This window comes from Numida meleagris, chromosome 17 (genome assembly GCF_002078875.1).
Source record: "Numida meleagris isolate 19003 breed g44 Domestic line chromosome 17, NumMel1.0, whole genome shotgun sequence".
Lineage (NCBI taxonomy): Eukaryota > Metazoa > Chordata > Aves > Galliformes > Numididae > Numida > Numida meleagris.
Genome location: NC_034425.1, coordinates 9,849,452 through 9,872,117, shown reverse-complemented (window position 1 = coordinate 9,872,117; position 22,666 = coordinate 9,849,452). Strand labels below are relative to the sequence as shown.

General features: G+C 51.7%; 2 protein-coding genes and 1 long non-coding RNA gene across 8 annotated transcripts in view; all 3 read left to right on the top strand.

Moving 5' to 3' along the window:
• Window positions 1-6,321, top strand: part of CACNA1G (calcium voltage-gated channel subunit alpha1 G) — a 107,653-nt gene extending 101,332 nt beyond the window's left edge. For both annotated transcript variants that reach the window (XM_021414948.1, XM_021414949.1), the window contains 2 exons: window positions 1,543-1,712; window positions 5,381-6,321. In XM_021414948.1, coding sequence (XP_021270623.1) covers window positions 1,543-1,712; window positions 5,381-6,235 — 1,025 coding nt within the window. In that variant the 3' untranslated portion in view covers window positions 6,236-6,321. The remainder of the gene's footprint in view (window positions 1-1,542; window positions 1,713-5,380) is intronic.
• On the top strand, window positions 9,949-13,879 carry LOC110407489. Of its 2 annotated transcripts, XR_002443914.1 has the most exons (4): window positions 9,950-10,128; window positions 10,426-10,467; window positions 11,831-12,143; window positions 13,462-13,879. It is a non-coding gene; the product is annotated as an uncharacterized LOC110407489 (long non-coding RNA). The 2 variants fall into 2 exon arrangements; XR_002443913.1 differs by lacking the exon at window positions 13,462-13,879 and having other exon boundaries at window positions 9,949-10,128; window positions 11,831-13,452.
• ABCC3 (ATP binding cassette subfamily C member 3) overlaps window positions 15,180-22,666 on the top strand; it is a 44,016-nt gene continuing 36,529 nt past the window's right edge. For all 4 annotated transcript variants that reach the window (XR_002443910.1, XM_021415238.1, XM_021415239.1 and 1 more), the window contains exon 1: window positions 15,180-15,311. Coding sequence is in view for 3 of the 4 variants with exons in the window: in XM_021415238.1 (XP_021270913.1) it covers window positions 15,282-15,311 (30 nt within the window). In the remaining variant the exon portion in view is untranslated. The remainder of the gene's footprint in view (window positions 15,312-22,666) is intronic.

Here is a 22,666-nt window from a genome sequence, read left to right as displayed (position 1 = left end):
GCTGAATCTGGAGTTGTGGGGAATCACTGCCACAACACGAAATTTTCAAGGTCAAGGGCTGTCCTCCTTTGAGGAATCTGTTTGTACGTAATGCAGAAGTCGAGGCTGAAATCCTGGTCAAATGCCACTGAAAGCAAGAGCAGAGCTCCCATTACCTTTGGTGGAGCCGGTATGTATGGCTCTCTGTAACAGCTAAGAAATTCTTCCGTCCTGCAGTCTCTGGCCATACAGAAAATCCTGTTTGCTGCAGAAGGAGTTCCCAGCGCTGCACTACTGACCCCTAATTCAGACACATTCATCCTATCTAGAGCCAGAATTATGTCAAGCACAAAAAGTGGGTAATTTCTGGGTCCCGTTTCAAGGTGCACTTCCCAGTTCCCACCAAGCCCTCTGGCAGCCCCAGCTTGCTGGGACAGGCATTGCACCCTTGTGCACCCATCTGAAAAAATGGCTCCGCCAACATGTAAGAGAAGTATCTTGGAAAGGTAAAGCTGACATCTTATTCACAGCTCTGCCGAGCAGTCAAAGCCTTTGTGTTGTTCTCCTGCTGGTGAAATTCCAGCTGCCTGGATGGGGCCAAAGTGCTCAGAGTTGGGTACGGCGCCCAAATCTTGGCATGTGCGTACCATCCTGTTCCCCCTGCAATGTCACCGCTGTTCGGGACGGGGGCAGGTCACCCCACGTGTTTACAGTTTGTAATATTGTAAAGTGCTGTGAAGACAGCAAAAGGTGCCAGTCGCCTCTAATAAATCACCGCAACTCAGCCACAATATTTCAAGCTGAGAAAGGTTTTGTTGTCAGAAACACTGGCGCTTGCAGGAGGTATTTGTTTGAATACTCCTTCGTAATGGGGCTGTTGTTCTGGGAAAGATTCCAGGACAAATGAGATTCTCTGGGATTCAGTCCAGGTTAAATGAATTGTTTTGAAAAATGTTGAGGCTGTGGGGGGGAGCTCGCAGAGCTTCAGACCTCTCAGAAGAAGTAGCCAGCAACCACCAAGGGTCAGGAAGAGGCTGCGAAGGACGCGTTTCCTTCTCCTGGGCTGCGCTCTAAAGCCAACCTTGAGTGCTGCCAGGTCGGTTCGCTGCCACGTGAATCCCAGCGTGTGTGTGGCGCTGGGATTGCTGCAGGCAACCTCTGCATGCGCTCAGGTATGGGGATGTCCTTTCCAGAACCTCTCAGGGCACATCCCTGCAGGGCTGAGACGTGTGGTTGCCTGCAGAGTCATTGGCCCTTAAGCAGGGACATGGACGTTGCCATTCCAGATGAACTTCTAGTTCATCATCTTCTGTTCTTTACGGGAGCTGGTCCCAGCTGGATCGGGGAAGAACTCCAAGAAAAATGAAATAATAGACTATTTTGGAATAATTTATTAGTAGGTGGGAGTTTTTTCCAACCATGGAGAGCTGCTTGCTGAATTCAGTGCTCTTGCTGTGCCTGTCTCCTGCGAGGTGCAAAGGAGTTTCCTCTGACAGGTCACTGAGATGGGGCAGCAGTCACAGGGGGACACGCCACATCCCTCTCTCTTCTTCCTCTTGCAAGGTTCAAAGGCATCGGTGCAGTCGCAGCCAGCAGACACCAGCTCTCTCCTGCAAATTCCAAAAGATCATTTCCGCCACGTGAGAGCTCACGACCCGCTGGTCAGGGAGAGCCAACCCCCGCTGCCAACCCCTGTGCACTCCCCTTCGGCCGAGAGGCTGCTCCGCAGGCAGGTAAGAGAACCACAGCCATGAGCTTGCTCGGGCTCTATACTGCCACGTTTCCAGGTTACCCTGCTTGAAATTCAAGGAGGGATTCATAGAGAAACCTCTGGAGAGCTGTAATTCTCCTGCAGAAATAACAAAAAGGTTGATGGGTTTTGATCTGAAAGCCATCCAGGATCCTCCAAAGAATGTGTGCGCTGTGTATCATCTCCTCTGGCGACGTGCCTGAAGGTTCTCCGCGACGTTAGCACTTCATTTCTTTGGGTCTCTTCATAACCACAGCCAAACGTTCCCCGGGGGCTTGTTGGGGTTAAGGAGCTAATTCTTAACTGCTGTGATTTTCTCAGTGCTTGGAAGGACACGGTGACTGCGGACACCGTCCCAGGCCGCCCTTCCTCTCACTCCTCTCATTTCTTGAAAGAGGGGGACTGCTCACAGGGTACCTCGCTGCGTGCAAAACCACCATGCAAAGCACATTGTTCTTACAGCAAGAATTGAAAATTAGGATCCTTTCAAATCTCCTACGTGCTTTTGAAAAGGTTGAGTATATGCAAAACAGAACTTATTCTATTTTGTAACTGGTTTTATCTCAGTTATTTTGCCTGGCATTGATTTAAGTTCTGATTCAACCAAAGATCTGAGAGATCTAATCACAGATTCCAGTCTGGCTGATTGGAAACATAAGTTTAAATTTATCCTTTGTAGTAGAATACTTAAACTTGTGCTTCACTCTCACATTTTAAAACATATTTTATTGTGCTGTTGGATCAAGGCTAGAGGTACATCTGATTCCCACATTCTGCTTTCTTTGGGAGTTCTGCATCTGATTTTATATACACGGAATGTATCAGGTTTATTTTTTCAAAAATAACTTCTTTACTGCGTGAAAATGTTCCCGCTTCTTTCATCTTTTAATCAACATTGACAAATGAGACAGTTGATTCATTAAGCTCTAAAAATGAATGCAAAGTACCAAGGTTAACAATTACATTAGTCTGTAATGCTAAATTGACATAAGAAATTCCTAGCATGTATTCATTTGCAGAGGGCTGGCCAGCTCCCCCAGTCACTGCTAATAGGGAAACTAATTGATGTCATGATTCCAGTTCATAACCACTCTCTCTTGCTTTCTAATGAATAACGGACCCATCTTTTTCAATTGATCTCTCTAGAATAAATTACCATGTTAGCCATCTTTCTCGGCCTAATTTTGTTCACTTTTCTGAAGGCTTCTCCTTCTAAACCCTTTCATACATCTAAATGAATTCATGCCCTTCCCTCCTCTTCCTGCTCATGCAGTGACATCAGCATGCTCTTGGAGTGACTTTTCAGGAAGAAAAAAGCTTTGGGTGGTGAGTAGGCATGGTCCATGGGCCATCCACATCCCGTGAACACTAGCGAGGTGTCACCTTGGGCATGCTCTCATGCAGCACCATTAATGGAAGAAAAGTGGGTCTTGGCAACAGGACTTGATTTCTGTTAGAGTTAATTGTAATCTAGGTGGCCAGACACCATGAAACGTAGTCTCCAAAGAAGCAAACTCTCCTTGATGCTCACAGCAGTTGCTCAGTTGCTCCTGCTTGGCTCCTGTTGTTGCCTGCACTGATGTACTGCTGGCACGTCACTGTAGCTCAAGCCAGCAAAGCATTTTGATTTGCAGTACCCATTTATCCTTATTGTTACATATATTGCATGTAATCCTGATTTTCATTCTTTTCTTTTTTCTTTTTCTCTCCTCTCCCTTTCCCATTGTCCCCTCTCCTATCCTAAATTTGTACTTAGATAAATCTAGTCCACCACATCCCCGGTCCGTGCACTTTCCTCCACCACTGACACTTGTGTTTAACCACCCTTCCCCTTCAGCGAGCTGTAGGGCGGGCAGTCCCCGCAGTAACACGCCGTTTAGACTCTGGGATGTTTGACAATTAGCGATGCACTCACAGATGAAGCTGAGCGGACGAGATGCTTTGGGCGAACACTGAGAGCCGAGCTCCCGCAAGGAATGTGCTCCTTGGCATTGTGCAGATGCTGTTCTCCAGGGGAATTCTACCTGAACCTAAAACTACATTGATTTTCTGGCTCCAGGGCTGTGTGCCCGTGGTGTAACCCCCGCTAGAGGTGGGCACACCCGTGGGATGGCATAGGGTCCTTTTGTTGTGAAACAAACCAGTAAGACATTTCCACCAACAGTTACTGCTAACAGCTACCAAAGAGGCCTGGATGGTAGGGACAGAAAGGACCGGCGGTGACTGACACTGCCCTTTGTGTGCAACACAGGTTGGTGTGCGAGCAAAAGTAATGACAAGAATTACTTTTTGCTGCTGTGTTCTACTTTTTGGTGCTCTGTGTCCCTTCGCAGGATATGAATGTGATTCCTGCCCCCCGAGCACTCCCTAAGGCTGGTGGCATCAAGGAGTCCAGAACTAGCTCCATTCTCGGGTGTGGTTAGTTACCAGCAGGACGCTGTAAGATTTTAACTGGAAGGGATAATTACCTGGTGTTGGACAGAGTCGTGTGCGGTATTGAATGTTCCATCACCTCTCACAGGCAACAAAGGAAGGCACCGCGCAGATGTCACAGCAGTCCCAGTGTCTGTGCACGTATGTGTGTGCTGCAGCTGATGAGAGCTTTGCCTGAATAGAGATGGTTTGGCTCAAACGATCCTCGTGGGACAGCTTTCATAAAAATCCTGAGATCGTTTTGGGGGCGATTTGTCACGAAAGCATTCCTTAAAATGAGGAATTTCATCTCCTTACACTTCTCTAAAGGACTGAGACCAGCTGGAGGCACTTCCTCCAAATTTCTTGATGAAGATTTTAATCTTTAAGATAATTTAAGAATCTTCTCAAACCGAGACACTGCCTTTAAGGGCCAGTTAATGGGGCCGATTTATAATCCTTTTTGGCAAGGAATGCAGTGCAGCGGAACAACAAAGCCTTCAAACCTTGCCATGGGCACTCTTGGCCAGCAAGCGCCGATGCTGAGTACAGCTCAAAACGGCCAAGTTAAAATGTGCCTTAGGAAGCCTGGGCTGCCAGAATAGGTGGACGTGATTACAGATGCTCCAGTCCAGCGTCTGCAGCTCTCTTCCAGCTCCCTTGTCTAAGATGGTGCAGAGTTGTGGTGCCAGCATGGGACAAAGCTGTCCCAAAGGCGGGGACGGGCTGTCATCCTGGGGTGGGCACAGATGTGGCTTCTCTGGTGTCGGTGGCCCTGGGGATCTTGCTCCATGCCCTCAGCATCGCCTGAGCTAGAGAAAGGAATGCAAAGGTTCCCGTGCACATCTTCCCTCTCCCACTCCTACTTGCGCCCCTAAGATTTCAAAGGGGTTTTCTGTAGACCCTCATCCTTTGCATAACCAGGATGCATCTAAGTTTGGGTGGGGGCATTCTATTTTGCAGTCCTCCATCCTTCCAGGAGAAAGATAAAGGTCAACCACTTATGAAGAGTGAAGGGCCAAATTCTGCTGTCACGCAGGGATAAGCCCACAGATCACTGTGGGAAGCACTAGAATCCCAGCCCAGGCCGAACTGTAGGAACCAGTGGGTCCATGCTGGGGTACCCTAGCAGAGCCGCGTGCCCCGTGAATGTTGTGCCTTGCCTGTACTAACCTTTGTTTGGTCTGTCTCTCCCATCTGGCAACTCCCCTCCTCCTGACCCCCGTGCGCTCCGTGCAGATGGCCATAAGGAACGACTCTTCAGACAGCAAGGAGAACCTCCACGCCGAGGTGAGCGAACTCTCCCACCCAGACGTCCCCAGCGCGCCCCGGGAGGAGTCACCTGCTGCAATGGCCCCCTCAGAAGGAGAAGATTTGGCTGCGTGGAGCCGGGCAAGCGTTCATACGCAGCAGCATTCCCACAATCAATATAATATTTCAAAGCAGGCACCGGCATCGTGTGCTTGTGCGGACTCTTGTCAGGAGACGCCTGGAGACTCAATGGACCAAGAAGTGTCTGAAACAAACAGCTCCTCGGAGCCTTTCCCTTCCGAAACTTGCACAGCCTCGAGTGCCTGTTCAGAGGCGCAGCCTCTCTCTCCTAAGAGGAACATCGGCAATATCGGCAGCGTTACGCTGAAGGACCTGAAGAAATACCACAGTGTAGACACCCAAGGTCTTCTAAAAAAACCACCCTCTTGGTTAGATGATCAAAGGAGACATTCGATAGAAATTTGCTCAATGGAAAACAGCCCTCAGCACCATTCCACATCCAGCTCTTCTGGCTTCATAAGTCAGGTGGTAAGTGAAATGGAAGGCTTGCAAGGAACGCGGCAGAAGAAAAAACTGAGCCCTCCGTGTATATCTATAGAGCCACCCAGCGAACAGGGCTTGCTACCCAGAGGACCTCACAGCATCTCACCTGCCAGAGGAGATACCTGCTTGAGGCGGCGTGCTCCATCCTGTGAATCCAAGGACTCGATGGATATTGGGGATTCGTTGCTTCCAGACAGCATGTCAACATCTCCTACCCCAAAGAAAGACTTGTTGACACTTCCTAGCTTTTCCTTTGATCAGAATGAAATGGAGCCCTGAGCTACTTTTCTGTTGGTGCCAAATGTTTTCTTCCTTTCATGTAATAGAAAAAAAAAAAAGGAAAAAAGGAAAAAAAAAAAAAAAAACTGTGTTCCAAAATGGCACTGGGTAAAATATTTCCAAAGAAGGATTAAAGAACCAGCTGGCTAAGAGAGGGGTTAACCTATATCACGCTTACTTAAGCATACGTTCTGCTTAGGTAAAAGCAATACAATGTGCAGAATCTATATGTATATTATATTTTATTAAATTAATTGAATCTAGTATTGCGGGATGTAGTACATTTTGTGACTAAAGACTCGTTTGATTTTCCTCTATTTTATGTGTCTCAGAATATTTCTGAGATAGAGTTGGTTTTTATGAACATTTTAACCTTAAAAATATATATTTAATCCCTTCTCTTTTTCTGTTTTGTTTCGTTTGGGTTTCATTTTGTTTTGCAAAGCACAAAATGTAGCCAATTAGTGCATTACAGAGGAAACGTATGCCACAGTCAGCAGTAAATAAGAATTATTTAATGTAATTTATTTCTCCCCTTGGACTTCAGTCATTTGCTGGAAAATATAAAAATGCGGCAGCGTTCGTTTCTAACAAAATAATTTTCCAGTCTTGCATAAAATCGGCATCCAGAGGAAAAACAAGTGCACGAAACCAGGAGCGCCCAGCACGCTGACGGATGCCGGAGGGCTGGGAAGGCAGAGCCGGCTGCGCTGCTCCGCGATGCTGGCTTGGAGCGGGATGTTTCCGATCGTCCGCTGGCGATGGGCGGAATCGCGTCAGCTCGGGCAGCCGGGCGCAGCCGCCCGCGGTGCTGGCGAGGAGCGCGGTGTCTCAGGCTGTTTCTGGAGCGCAGCCCTGAGCTGCGGAGCCCGCTGCCCCGTTGTGCCAGTGCCCGGGTGAGAGCCGCGCTGAGGGCGGTGGTAATTAAGTCATTCTTTAAAAATTGCCGTTGGGCTTAGTTGTGGAGCAGAATCGAGGCCTACTGCCGTTGGCAAGTTGTTTTACAGGGTACGTGTAAGGAGGTCTTGTAGGTATTGAGATGCTTGTTGATTTTCAGTAAAAGCCAAGCTTTCCCTATCGCTGCTGGAGTTAATTCGCACGAAGAACCTGATGGAAGTCTTATTTCCAATCTAGCAAAGTCCTTAAGAAGCAACTCCGTGATGCAAAGCGTGCAGAAATGGAAGCCCTGTCCTTTATAGCCCGTCCCTCGCATCAGCCATCCCCGAAGTGAGCGGTTCGTTCCGTGCTGTGGGCAGAGCCATCTGCAGGAGCAGACAGGGCCCAAAGCCGGGGGCTGCCCCGTGCACCTCACCCCGCTCCTCGCAGGGTTGACGGGAGGCAGACGTGGACCTCACGGAACCTCCCCAAATGGGGTTAAGACGTAGGCTAAGTAGGGCCTCAAAGGCATGGCTGTAAGTGTGCGAACAGTCACAGGCTTCACATGGCGTGCACGGAGGAGGCTTTGCTAGCTCCTGTCCTTAAACCAGCACAAGCATGGGAGGATTTGCGCTAATTCTGCCAGCCAGGAGTTTGCAACGTATTGAGAATTTCGGATCAGTTCAAATCACCCACGGGCGGTGATGCACAGCCCTGCACCCGCCGGGAGATCGGGCCGTGATGACTGCGTGCATCTGCATCACCCTCGGGACCCGCGCGGGCAGAAGGGGCTGTTTGTATGCAGCAGCCCGAGTCGGGTTTGAGCTCCTTTGCTTCCAGCTGGGGAACTTTCCTCCACAAACAATGTGTGCGTCCCATGGGAACGCGCAGGGCCCCGTCCGGCAGCCAGGAGCTCAGCGCTGGGCACCGCGTACCGCGGGCAGGGCATGCTCGGCCGGGGCGGTTCCCCCCCTCTGCTGTGGGCCCACACAGAGGAACCCCATGGGTCTGCCCGGCCCAACCCAGAGCGAAGCCCCTTCTGAGCAGTGACTTCAAACCAACCTTTCATCATTTCTTCCCCACATCTCATTTCAGGAAATAATAAAATTACAGTGCGCTAAGCCTGGGAAATATTCTTAATCCCTTTTTGGTCTTACGCTCCTAATGAGCGGAGGCTTTTCCTTTCACATTTACTAGAGAATCTGGGAGAGCAGGACGTGGCTGACCCCGCTCCTTGCCCTGCGGTGTGTGCTCACACCGCCGCGGTGACCCCAGCACCGTCCCTCGGCCGGAGCCACGGCACAAAGTGGTGACGCGGCAGCAATCCAAACGTTGGACCCCAAACACAGCAGCACCCGGAGGCCGCCCTCTCCTCGAGCCTTGGGCTTCCGCCCGCTGGCAGAGTTTGTGTAAGCAGCAAAAAGTTTACATCGCACGTGAATATCCCGTAAAGACCAGCCAATAAAAGCACTGCATGGTGATGCATTCAGGAAAAGAGATCTGTGTAAAATAGTTTGTTTTCTAAACCAGACCAGTTTTTTCTAGGCGCCCTTTTGAAAAACAGATACAGATGTACTGCAGCGTGTGCAATAATCTTCAGAGGATTTTAAATACCTGCGGGGGGGTTTTATAGAATCTGCCTTTTTTTAAACAAAATGTACAAAATCCACAGGAATTCTGTAGAATGGTTATGTTGATAGATTTTTTTATATTTTTGTAGAAATCTATAGAGAAATTGTTAAAAGTCTGCGTAGCATCTTGGGAACGGGAGCAGCTCCACCTGTGCTTTCCTTTTCATACACCTGGAGCCAGAGCTGCTGTACTGCAGCGCGTATCGCCTCGTGCACAGCCTGCACCCAGGTGGTTAGAAGCAAGCAGCTAAGCTAAGGCTCTGTGATATCGCGGTGCTTTTCCCGTCCGAGAGCTGTACCGATATAAACCACCCACCCCCAGCGCTCAGCCCGTGTCGGTGGCAAAGTAGTCGCATTGCTATCCAGCTCCTTCAAGCACACCAGCACTTTATACTGTGGATTTACTGTAGGCAGGCGGGAGGACGGCGTCACGCCACGGCCAGGCTGACACGGAGGAAACAGAGACTGCAGATGTGTCTGGACAAACGTCAATTCCATTTTTGCAGCCCCTTGCACATAGGACTGACTTTCCTAGCTTGGTTACGGGCGTTTGTATTGCAGATCTTTTGGAGGAGGGTGAAGAAAACACTGTTTTTGACTTCTGTGGATTGCACTCAGCACAAGGTGTGTTCAAGGAAAAACAAAAAGAGAACAAAAGTGTTACGGCTGTAAATTAGGCTATGCCCCAGCCTCCCCTTTTCTGCCCCTCTGGCTGTAATAACCCATGTACACTATTACACGAGGTGACTAGAGTAGGCACGGTACCGTCCGTAACAACCTAGTGTATATGATAGAACTTTGTATTTAATAGATAATATATTGTTATACTGTATCAGGTATCTAGGCCAAAACGAGGTCTTTTGGTCAGGGCAACAGAAGGTGGTGTTCGTGGGCAACATCGGGTTCAAATGTTCCTTTTTACAAAAAGAAAAAAGACAAAAAATGAGTGTAAATCTTTACAAATGACAAAAACAAACACGTCCTATTAAAAGCTTTTGAAAAGAAAATAAATGTGTGCTTCCTTTCTTTTTGCCTTGTTTTGTTGATGGTGTTCTGCATCACCTGGACCCCTCAGATCCCGGGCCATGGTGTGGGTGCTGCATTGAAGGCAGGCTCTGCTCCATTGCTCCTGCAGCGATTTGGGCTCCCTGCAAAGCAGGAGCTGGTGGTGCCGCCCAGGAGCTGCAGGGCAGCACCTGGACATCATTTGGGTTCCACCCGAACCGTTTGGCCCTAAAGCCACTGGGGCTCTGCAGGGGAGGAAGCGGGGCATTGCTGAGGAGCACCAGCAGGGAGCAGAGGGAGGAACCCAGCGCCCAGCAGCTCCAGCACCCGCGAGGTCACACCTGAGAGCCAGTGCCACAGCGTTGTCTGCAGGGTGCTTTGGTAAAGGTCCTCATGCGTTCACCTCGGGGCAGAAAGCAGTGGGCATGAAGTGAGCCCCTCAGCAACAGAGAGAAAAAGAGGAGCTGTGCAATCTGCCGCGCACAGCGGAGCAGAGCGGGGCTGGGAGGCGAGCTGCGTGCCTGCACTGAGCAGTGCCCTGCACCCGGCAGCGGGGCTGGGCCACAAAGCGGGGTGCAAAGCGGGGGGAGCCCTTGGCTCCTCTGTGCACATGGGTGAGTTGGGAGGAAATGAAACGTTCCACGGAGGGGAAGTTAAAATCTCCTGTTTCTAATGCAGGGTTCCACAGGAGCTTTGGAGGGGAATTCCCGTACTGCGTTTGTGAGTATTCCTACGTGAAGCTTTTCCGCTGAGCCTTGCTTGTGGTTTTCAGAGGGCTCCCGCCCAGGCTGGTGCTTGTGGATGCGCTCCCACCTTGCCAGAGCCTGGGCGCGGGGTTTTGCTGCGTCCTGGGGAGCAGTGCTTCGAAGTGAGTGTTTTTCTGGCTTAGTCCGGGCAGCAAAGCGAGCGTGGCCGCTGCCTTCCTCCCCGCAGAGCAGTGTCCCATCGGCTGAGCTGTGTGCCCAGCGCAGCCCGGAGCTCTGCCGAGCCCGGCCAGCGTCTGCGTGAGGAACACAGCGGTGTTCTGCGTTCCGGGTGCTCGGAGACGCAAACCGAGACACGCCAACGATCTCAGACACAAACTGTACCAGTACACCCCCCTCAAAAAATAATAATAAAGGTAGGAAAAAGAGCGTTTGAAAGCCACGCGCCCGGCTCCCCGCCTTGACCGCCCCGCGGGGACGAGGAGCCGCCTCACTCGGGGGCGCGCGCAGCTCGGGGGCGCGGGGTGGGGTCGGCGCGTTGCAGCGCTCTGCTGCCACCTAGCGGGCAGGGCCGCGGCTGCCGGCGCGTTGCGGGGGAGGCGCTGCTGGCCGGGAGCAGCTTCGTTCCCAGCTCGGTATCGCAGAAGCAGTGAAATGAGGGGAAAAAAAAAATGCTTTTCTTTCAGCAGGGTTTTCCAGCCCCTGCACGTCTAACTCTCCCTTCCCAGAGCAGGAGGACAGGAACGACGCCTCGCCGAGCCGGGCAGCTGTGCGGCGTAGCCGTGCGTTGCTCGCAGCGCTGCCCAAGCCAGGCTGATGCGCGGGGCCCTGGGAGACAGCGGCACCTCCGGGGCGGCTCTGCGCGGCCGTGCGCTCGCACCCGGCAGCCGAGCAGCAGCCGAGCAGCAGCCGGAGGGGAGCACGAGGCCCCGCAGGCCGCTCGCCGCTGCCCGGCCGTGCTGGTGCCACCAGGTGGCGATGCCGCTGGCGCTGGGCGGGCTGCGGGCTGAGGCTGCGCTGAGCTCCGGCCGCGGCTGCTGGGTTTGCCCCGAGCTCCGGCGTCGTCGGTCGCTGCCTCGCGGGCGTTTTCGCCTCTGGGGATTATTGGAGCTTAAGGGTGGGTTTTCGTGTGGTGTGCTGTGCTTAGAGGTGTTTATAACGCTATAATACCGCAACACCCTCTGGCATTTCCTATTATTGCTTAAGTCCCTGGGTGATATAACTGGGCAGCTCTCAAGGTCCTGAATAGACAATATTTCCATATGCATTTAATAGTCCAAATAATGCAGCTAAAGACCCCCACAGCTCCAGCTGGAAAATGAAAAGGATGGTTAGACCTCTAATTACATGCTGTACTAACGATTACTTTACGGAAACAGGCAGACTCCAGCTGCTGCGGGGCAGATCAGGAAGGAGTCAACACTGGAGCCGTTCCACAAAGCAAAGCACGGCAGTGAATGGAGCACAGAGCAGAGGCTTGGGCTGTGCCAGGTGTCACCATCTCGGTGCAGCCAAGGGCGGCTGACAACTCCATTCCAACACAGCAGGACCCCGCGTTCACAGCAGCGTTCCCGCAGCCTCCGTCAATTCTCTGTGCCCGTTTTGGGGTGAAATTTGGAATGGCTTCAGCCCCTGAAAACGAGGAGAGGCTTTGGGGCTGGCCAAGTTGTCAAGGGGAGAGGATAACCCGTGGTAAGTGTGTCTGGGGGCTGAAGGAGGACAGTTCGTGCCTCACTGCCAATAAGCCCACGTGCTGTTTGTCTGTGGCTGATTGTTCATCACTCTAATCTCCTTCTGCAACCACACCACCCACAAACTGAGGTGTGCTCACCTGTCACAGGTTTAATTAATCTCTTTTCACATACTTTTAAGTGAACAATTATCTAAGAGGTGTCAGGGGGACAAACAGTGCACTCAGAGCTCAGCTGCCTTCAGCTGGAGCAGCTCCAGGGGCGTTTTGGGGTGACCTGGATCGCTGTCAGCGTGTCTGGCTTCTGCTCATCACTCGCAGCATGAAATGCAGGAGCACTCGTGTAAGAAGGAAAGATGGTATTCCACGTGGAATCCTGGAAGAGTCGTGCATGCACCATGTCCCTTCTAACAGAACCCTGATGCCCTGACCCCACCTCACCCCTGAGCTAACAGGAGCGTTTTCCAGCACAGCTTGAGGCCAGATGAGGTGAGCTCCCTGTCCCTGCGCTGGATCCCTAGAGAAGCGCAGCCTCTGACTCCAGCCAGGGGAATGCCAATGACCTCTTGAGCAGAAGAAACCCGAGATCACCTCATGTGGTGTTGACTTTAAGCAGAGTTTATTGTGAGTCCCTATTATTCTGCCCTTCCAGGCAGAGAATTGAGGTGGCATTTGGAGTCAAGAAACAGCAAAACTGTAACTTCCAGAGCTCAAGCCCTCCCCAGCACTACGCGTCCTTCATTTGAGAGAAGGTCACACTTCATTTTGCTTTTAGGGCTTTGCGACTCAGAATGAGGTGAGAGTTTGCGGAGATATGGGCACTGCATTTACACAAGCAGCTTTTCTCTCCAGTTCCCCTCTTTCCTGCCCCCAGCAATCAATCACCAGCTTTACAGCCCGCCTGCTGGGTGTGCCTCTCGGGGCCTTCATGATTGCGCTGACTCTGAGCACCTGCCCTACAAGTTAGCAGGTGAAAAGTGCTTCTACCATGCAGCTGCCATGGCAAGGAGGATGCAAACACATTAATGAATGAGCTCAGATCCGATCTTGCCACTCCCAGGAATAAATGTAAAGTGGGAAAAGGTGAGTTCATGACCTCCTTGACATTCACACAGAAAGTGCCACTTCAAACCCTCAGCCAGCGTGAATTCTGGGGAATGTCACACGAGTAATGACGTATTCTAGGTACATCTGCTTTTCTTCCCATCATCAGAAGGAAACAGACCACAGTGAGCTGCCTGCAACGGCGCTTCAGGCCCCATTTTGCTTTGTCCCTATCTCATATTTCTTTTATTCCTGCCTTTTTTTTTTTTTTGCCAGGCTGCTCCTGGAAGCCTGGAACTACACTGCAAAGTCAGTTCAAGGCAGCAGGGTCTGCCCTGAGCTCGCGGTGGGCCCAGGAGCTGGCAGCTGCACCCGCTCAGCAGAACCATTCTGCTCAGCAGCACGAGCTGCAGGGGAGGGCAGAGGCTGCGCGCTGCAAACTGGGACACCAACAAGAGGTGGAATTGCCCAGGGCCCCCTCATTTCAAATCCTGTGTGACCCAGGGAGAAAACCCTTCCCCAGGTCCTTTCCCTACAGATACGGTGGAGGCACTTCACTGAAGTCAGTATCTTAATTAGGGATTAATGCACATAGCACATAAAGTACGCTGTTAAAATGAACCTCTCCCCTCCTGTACACAACACCTACAATAGCTGTTCCTGAAGTACCTTTGTACCTGTGACATCTCGTAATGCTAAAGCCGATCTTAATTTAGGGCAGGCTTTTAAGCTCACCACGCTGCGGGGCACAGAGGAGGAACTCCAACCTGTTACTGCCTTGCCTTTCAACTTTCACTGGTGCAGTTGTAAGCACTGAACAAAAGTTTCGGAGTAAGATTTGCAAAGAGAATGCGGCGTCCTTGGAGGATGCTGCTCGCCCAGATGGCTGCGGCTCCTCTCGTGTTCCCTTAGGGGGCTGCAGCGTGGTCAGGGCGATCGGCTCTTATCTGTTTGAGATCTTCAGTCTCATAGGCAACCATCCGAGAACCCAAAGTTGGGCAAGATCTTATCTTCCTACAACGATAAGTACAGTAATTCCTACAGACATTAGAGCTGCGTCCCTTCAGCCCGATCACAGCACAGGGCTATGGCAGATGCGTGGCGCTGCCGGACAGAAGCGCGTGGCTGCCTCCAGTGCTTTGCGGGGGGGCATCGCAGATGTGCCCAAGAGGAAAGCAAACAGTGCTCACGCATCACGAGGAAGTGAAAACCAGCTTGCGTCCAAGGTGCACTGCAAAATTGTTTAGTTACGTACGCATGTGAAATGCATTGACTGGATGCTTTTAAAATAGACCCGTGCCACTGGTTTAACCTAATGTCTCAGAGGATGCAGTCAGCACGAAGGAAGTGGATGGAGATAGACGCTGATGTGGCCAGGCTTACGTGTGCTCTGCAGGACCCTTAACTCCTGCTACTGGGAACCAGTGGCGCTGGGGGACGCGGGCAGTGGGGATTGGACTTGGTGACCGCAGAGGTCTTTTCCAGCTGTAACGAGTCTATGATCAGGATACTTAAGAGAAGGCAAGGCTGCAGCCAGGCAAGAAAAAACAAAAATAAAACAAAGGGAACTGAGACCAGTGCCTGAGATGCCACCGCCCAGCACTGCGCACCCTGAGCCCCAGGGCTGCGTGGAGGGACCGTGCCGGGCAGTGCAGATGGAGGCGTCCTCAGGGCTGGGGTTGGTGCTCCCGCCGCCTTCGGGTCCTGCTGAGGCGACCGCGCTGCGGGCGGAGAGCCGAGCACCTCCAGCGCAAGGGCTGGGGGAGCGGCGCGGGTGGGCGGCCGCAGGAAGCCCCAAAGCCGCGCGCCCAGCGGATGACCTCGGCGCTCTCGCCGTGAGAGGACGGATCGGCAACGCCCGCCTCCAGGAGCGGCTCGGAGCGGCTCCGCGGAGGCGGTGTGGGCGCTGTGGGCGGTGGAGCTCCGCGCCCCGGGGGCCGAGGGCGGCGCTGGCGCCTCCCGCCGCCGGGGAGGGCGGGACGGGACGGGACGGGGCGCGGCGGGCACGCACCTCCCCGCCCCCGGCCGGGACCGCCCGCTCCCGCTGCCCGCTGCCCGGCGCGGCCCGGAGAAGGTTCGGCTCCGCCGCCGCAGGCATGGAAGCGTTCTGCGGGTCCCGCTTCTGGGTAAGCAGCGCGGTGCCGCCCGCCCCGCTCCCTCTGAGGGGAACGTCGGCCGGGCGCTCCGCTGCGGATCCTGCTGGGGCGCGGCCGTCCCGCCCGGGGTGCCGGCTCCCGAAGGACCGAGCCGCGCTGCGGGACGGGCGCTCCACCCCGCCGGGCTGCGCCCCTGTCCGGGCCGGGCCCCGCGCTTTGTTCTCGCCGAGGGTGGTCGCGAGCCGCGGAGGCGTTGGGCCGGCGCCGGGCCGCCCGCACTGGAGCTGTGCGCTGGGGGCGGCGGGAGCGGGATGCACGGTCCGAGGGGAGCTCTGCGGTGCTGCCCCTGCCCGCAGCGCCCTCCCCGCTGCTGCGCGTTGCTTTGTGCCACGCGGACTTAGTGAGTTGAGTCCGAATGAATGAACGGTGGTGGACACTGCGAGGAAGCTGTTGCAGAGCAGCGCACGCAGTTGGCTGTGAGGACCTGCTGCTGAGCTTGGCCTTCACCAATCCTCGCTCCAAATCTGTCCCAGCGTTACTTTTGAATCGCCCTGAGCCCGTTGGTTTTGTTTTCTGTTCGATCTCAGCTTTGCTTTCCAAGCGCTTTTCACGCTCACCGCTACCCGCGGTGGGTATGGGTAAGCTTGCTCAAACAAGTTTTACTTTCACCTCTTATTTCTACTGTACGCGCTTACAGAGCAGGAACGAGCGCAGGCAGACCCCTGCTTGCTAGTGCTGGCTGCCAGAGGGGCTCGTCGCAGCTTCTCACCGAGGGCTGCGCTGCTGCTCGCACCCAGAGCCTTCCAGCCAGCCCCGGCTGCGGTAACACAAAGCGCTCCAGCAGCTGTGCTGGCTTTAAGCGTGCAGCGTAGGTGTCGTTGTGCTCTTCGTGCAGTGCTGTTACGTAGTGCCCTGTGCTGCGCTGTGTCTGTTTCGTGCTGTCCTCAAGGTAGTACCTTCTCTGTAGCATTGCCATTCAGCGCTAGATTTGCGGGAAGTGACCTAAAGGTAATTCAGAGAAGGGATTTTCATTAGTGAAAATCACTTAGAGCCTAAATGGTGGTGAGATCTAAATATGTTTAATAAAACTTAAATAATAACCAAAAGCACACCTTCTGAATTACTAGAGGTGATAGTGCCGATGTGATTAACGCAGATTAATCTGAAATGCTGTAGGTTGGATTAGCAGAGGAATGCACTTTCTGTCCACGACTGCGAAGAAAGATGCCAGGCGTATGTTACAAGGCGTGCCAGAAACTTCTCTGTGTCATTTTCACATCCTTATACATCAGCCTGAGATATTACAAAAGAATAAGGAGAGACCGATCGAGAAGAGCAATACTCCTTAAGCAGATGGAAGAGCTGCTCTGGGGAGCGCAGTTCTGACTGCAGAGCCTGTCCCTTCAGCGCTCGCTGCAGGAGCGGGGTCACGCGTCGCTGGATTTTGAGCAGTGTTCAGCTTTTCTTTCAATCTCCAGGCTGGGTGGGACTGTTCTGGCTACGTCTTCCCCATCGTTCCTGCATCCCAGTCCAGCAGTAGGTTCAGACTCAACAGGACGCGTTGCATTCTCTTGATGAGATATTCCGGTTGCTGTCATTATTCGGCTCAATGTGATTTCATACCGCAAAGACCCAGTCCTTTATTCCAGTTACTCCAGTAATATAAACATGTTTTAGCCAAGTTATCTTTAGATTCATCATCATATTCTGTGTACCTGGCTTTTGGGCCACAGGGAAGAGCACCCAAAGACCGAGGCTTAGAGTTCTTGCTGTTTCCTTGCAATGACAGTGTTTGACATTAATTGTAACGCGGTAAGCCGATGATGAACAGTGGGTGAAATACTTCATACGTGTAGGCTTTGCTGCGTGTGCTTGAAGAGGGCGGAATGCGGTGAAGGGCCGCTGCTGTGTGCGATGCTGACGGTGCTCAGCCTTGTGGTTCAGATCAAGGCTTCGATCAGTGTGAACCAGTATTAATGTTTGCTTTTCGTGGCCGGTGAGCTGAGGCTCTTTCCCCATATTTTGTCAAATTGATTTTGGGTATTTTCGGAAGCTGAGCAATGTACTGATGTCAGCTTTAAAACTGTTTAGAGCAGAAGGAAACTTGGCCTTCCAATTTAAACATTTACTTGTTTTGAAGTTTAAACCCACTGTGATAGGTTTTTGTTAAAGAGAGGTCAGAATCAAAACAGAGCAGTTCAGAATTAGCTCACAGAAATGTTTAGATTGAGCTAAAGCAACTTTTAACGGATGATTGATTTGTCTTGGAATTTTTGGCTTATCAGAAGCGTTAAGGTTTCAGGACTTCACCCTTCTGCAAGGCGGGGAGTTTTGCTGGAAATGTGAAAGGGCTGGCTTCTTGTGTTTGTGCAGAGGCAAAATAATTTCCTGTCCAACCCATTTTAGAAATAAGAAACTGCAGAAAATGCTGTAGGTCACATTGGAAGTCTGTGAAAGCTTCTGTCTTGTAGCTGCTGCTTCACCTGTTGAACATGCGGCCAGCAGGTCACTGACGCACGCAGGGTGTTCTGCGTATGAAGGAGAAACAACTAGCACGCTATTTTCTCAAAATACGGTGTGGGCAGTCTCATCGCACTTAGAAATATGCTGTGTTCTTCAGTTAAGCATTAGAAGTTAATTGTTAATATTTCCTGGCAACGTTCTCATTCTGAATGCTCTTGGGAAGAGATGAATGAGATAGCACATGCCCACGCAGGGCTGTGCTTCGGCGTGTTATTTGCTGTCGTCCACAGTTGCCTCCTGTTGAATTGTGTCACACTGGCGTGCTGTGGCAGTTAACGTGGTGCACCATCCCTGTCCGGAAGAAGCAGACACTGCGGAGTTACCACCTTCATGCCTACGTCCTCCGGGCAGTGCAACGCGAGCGGTTCCGCTTGGAAGTGAACGCAGTGCTCTCTGAGGGAGAGTTCTGTTGCAAAATACGTATTTCGGCCTGGCAATGAAGCAGCATGAGCTTAGAAAACCAGATTGCTTTCCAGTGCAAAGACACACTGCCTTCCCATGGCTCAGAGTCTCTGGGTGTGAAATGGTTCTGTGGCTGTGGTGAGGATGAATCGTTACGTGCTCTGCGGTGCTCTGGTGTTGCTTGGAGGATGGGTTGCACTAGCAGGGCAGCATGCAGGCGGGCTGTGCCCAGGCTGAAGCGTCAGCTTCTGTCCTTTCGTTTTTATCAGCACAGGAAGGAAACGGGAGCACAAGTGATGGAGTGCCTCAAGTGACAGGTCATGACTTCTGGTCAGTTGCACGTGAGATCCGGGCTTGTTCCTTTGGGTCCTGCTTTGCCCACAGAGCCCAGCTTCCTCAGCTGCGCGTGCCTTGCCCTCCTGGCAGATGTGTCTGTCCCACGAGAAGTGCTGTCTCATTCCTCATCCGCAGACTCTTGAGTAATTCCACAGGAAATTGCAGCAATTTTCTAAAGTAAACAATACCTCCAACTTGCCTTTGGGATAGCACCCAACCCTTGGGTTTGCGTGCGGTCCTTCCCTCTGAGTCCTTCTGTGCCATTTGGGTTGCTCTGGGCTGCAGGTCGTGCTGCTCCCTGGAAATGCAGCTCAGCTGGCTCAGAGTGCTGCACTTCTCTCTGCATGGTTTCCCTCCTTGCTTCCACATGTGCCGTGCTTAAATGTGGGTTTTTTCCTTTTATTTTCTTTCAGGATGGCTTAGGGTAGGTGTAGGAAGAGAAAAATGCTTCATTCAAGGGAGATGACAAAGAAGTACTGCTTGGAACACATGTATAAGTTGATTTAAAAAAATAATCATAAAAACCCCACCAAACCTTATGTTGTTGGGCCCTAAGTTAATATTAAAACATGGCATTTCAATTCTTCTGTTACAGTATCAGCTGGGCTGGTTGCAGCAGCAGCAGAGTGAAGGGAGAGGTGGCAGCAGGGCAGCCTCGTCCACTGCAGCTCTTCTTTGTGTGTCAGCTTCTCCTTCTGCCGTGCTGTGATGAACGCAGAACATTTGTAGATACCTCGAGGTGCCACAGATCTCCACTTAATCTTTGCTAACTGTATCCACCTCGAGATAACAGAGTCCCACTTACATAAACCTCTTCACCAGCTATCACATCAGTTATCTGTGTTCTGTCTTGTGCTAGATGAGAGGTCTACATACGTAACTTGAGCGGTCTCTTCAGGCATCAGGTCTGTGAAGTTATTCTCTTACCAAGGGTGGCTATGCTGGTAACAGCCTGAACTTAAAAGCAATTAAGTGCTCGAGCTTAAATCCTTGAAGGGTGTTTGGATTCTCGAACTGACTTGGAGCAAAGCTGTTGGTAAAGGATTTGGGCATCTGATTCTGCAGTGTCAAGAGCAGTATAAATATTTGTCCTTAGATCTGGAGTATTAGCCAGCAGCTATTACCATTCCTCTGTAGAGAACAGGCTGTCTTCAAATCTGTCTGGGAAAGACAAAGTCTGGGTTTGAAACTTGTGAGCGAAACAGCACCAGCAAAAGCTGCCAGTGTCAGTAATTTATGGCATCCTTCAATGACAGTGTCAATCAATGAAGCTCAAGAAAATGACATTCATTTTAGTACAGTATGTAAATGTGATTGCTCATGTCTTTATAGGAAATCACCATTTGCCATTTTCCTCGGAGCAGCACGCTGGCAGGTCAGACAATCAGCCTGTGCTGTGGACAGTGCCTCCCAAAGGCTTTTTGGACACCAAGCCCTGCTCCTCCTTCCTTCCTATGTGCCTCTTGGAGCATGGGGCAGGAAAACTGGAGGATGCCTTGTGGGGAGCAGGTGGCGTGGGGCTGGGAGCCTGCAGGAGGCTGGCGAGGGCCCCCCGTGCCTGGCTGTGACTTGAAGCCCCACGGGGGCACTCGGTGTCTGCAGCAGGCCCCGAGGTCAGGGAGGTTCTTCAGTTTCAGCTCAGCTGCTTCTCCCTGATGGCAGTTCTGACTTGGAGCTGCAGTGATGTAGCCAGCAGATGTGCAGGCAGAGGTGTGCGGGGCTTGGGAGCTGCACAAAGCTGGCCTGAGGAGGAGTGAGAGCTGGGGTAAAATATGACTTTCTGAGGAGATCCGTAAAATGGAACCACCGCCGTTAAGAATATAAAGCATTTCAGGATGAGGCTCACCTGCCTGCTGTGCAGATTGCTATACCGCAGAAGATACAGCCCTTTCCTTTCTCCGTGTGTTTGTAATATATTAAAATGAAGAGGCTCTTCCTGTTTAAAATGTAATTAAAAAGAACTCATTTGAGAAACCTATTAAATGGTATCTTTGATTTTTTTCCAGTGAGCTCATGCCCCGTGTCTCCCGGCAGGGCCATGAGTTTGACGGGCCATTACCCATCCCACGTTATCAGCAGGGCAGGCTGCCAGGACCTGCCAGGGACACACCGTGCGTGGGCCCGGGGCTGGCAGCTCGTCCCCTGGTGCAGAAAGACGCGAGTCCTTCGCAGGAGCACGGCGTGCTGGTGTCGGATGGCGCTGAACCGGAGCGCGGCGGGCAGTGAAGGAAGGGGAGGAAAAAAAGTATTTCACAAGAGTTGTTTCCAATTGCAAAGACATTCAGTTTCGGAAGCGATTCATTTTTCATTTCGGTGCTTTTTGAGGGCACAGAAATACATTTGATGCTTACGCAATTAAGAAATGCCTAGTCGTCGTTTCTCGCCTTGGCCTCTCTGCTTTTCCCCCAGCTGAACGATGGTTTCTAGAATCTCCCCCTTCTCTTACTCATGCAGTTTTCTTCCTCTTTTATGTTTCCTTTTTTATACATTTGGAAAGATGGGGAAATCAAAGGGAAAAATTCTCCACGTTGTGGATGTCGGCCGTTATCACAGAAAGGGGAATGAGAGCAGGCAGTAGAACAAAAAGCATTGAGAAACTTCAGGCTTTTGTATTTTGTCTCCTTTGAAAAAGCGAGGTGTCTTCTGGGGAATCAGACCAACCAATATTGAACTGTGTGATGGACATTTGGTACTGCTGGTGATATTTGTATGTAGCAATGCCAGTTTCTGTTTTTCCTTTTTTCTCCCACCCCAATGCAGGGATGGTTCCTCTTGCTTACGTGTTGGTGACTTTCAGAAATTCACTTTCCAGGTCGAAGCTCTGGGTGGCAAAGTGTGCAGCTCTGCCTCCCTGGGGTGTTTGAAGCGTAGCTCCTGGGAGCATTTTGCACTTGGGCCATGGCTGCCTCACAGAACTCTGTGCCGATGGCACTCCTCTTCCTCTCAGCACTTGCTGGGCAGATTCACTTGCAGGATGTTTGTACAGATCATAGATAAGCACAGTTCTTTGAGAAGCGCGGGGTTTATGAGTGTTGAAGATCAGGTGTTAAGCTTTATGTTCACATTGCTGGTGTAAGCTGTGCATGCTGTTCATCTGGTAAGAGCAGCGTCCCGGGAGGGCTCTGCCTCGCCTCTGGTTTCTGTGATGGGCACGTTCCTGTTCCACACTCACCTGATCCCATCTTTTTCTTTTCTCTCTGGATTTTTTGGCTCCACAGCACTGAAGGTCAGCCTCCCCTTACAGGAGGGGAGAGAGACAAGCTGGAAGGGTGTGAGCAGCATTTCCTCACCGTGGTACCCGGAGTGGTGCTACTGTGGATAAATATTGCCGTGTTTTGTAAACAACACAAAGCTCCTCCTGGTTGTTGCAGTACTGTTCAACATTCACGTGCTTTCAGCCCCGCGCAGTACTGCTCTGCTGTTGCAGTGAAGAATATTCTTCCCTGTTGCCCTGTTTTAAAAGGAAAAAAAAGGTTTGCGTAGCACATGGAGGAGCTGGGCTGTGCAGCAGTCGCGTGTTACTCCTTGTGTGCATAAAGGTGAAACTGTTCCTCTGGACGTAAATGAATGATCTTGCTCTGAAAAGGCCGTTTGAAACTGGCAGCCTTGTGCAGAAGTGGGGCAGGGAGCTCGCTTGCGTCTGCGCTCTCAAGTGAGGATTGAGTTAGCCCTGAGGATTTTACCAGCAAGGACCAAGGAGAGGAGGCAGATAACAGCTGGAAGTGGGAGGGGAGGCAGCAGAGCTGAGATAAGCCTGTGCTGCGGCTGAGCCTGAGCCCCGATAATTCTGCTGCTGGGACAGAATTCTGCTTTTTGGGACAGCCCTTGTGCCTTGTGGCCGTCGTTATTGCTTTGCCGGGCTGTGCAAGTGGAGCTCATGGGTGGGACAAGGACCAAACTTAGGGGTGGGAGGAGGGCAGGGAGACTTCTCTGCATTGGAGTTCTCGCTGTCTGTCGCTTCTGCAAGAGGCACCGTTTCCATCTTTGTCTGCTGCAGGGAAGAGTTTCAGTTACTCCTTTCCATTTTCCTGCGTATCTTTGCAGCCAGCTTTCCAATCTCATTTTTAATCTTAAATAGCCTGCTGACCAGTGATAACCAGCGGAGAATCGATGGCGTGGCACGT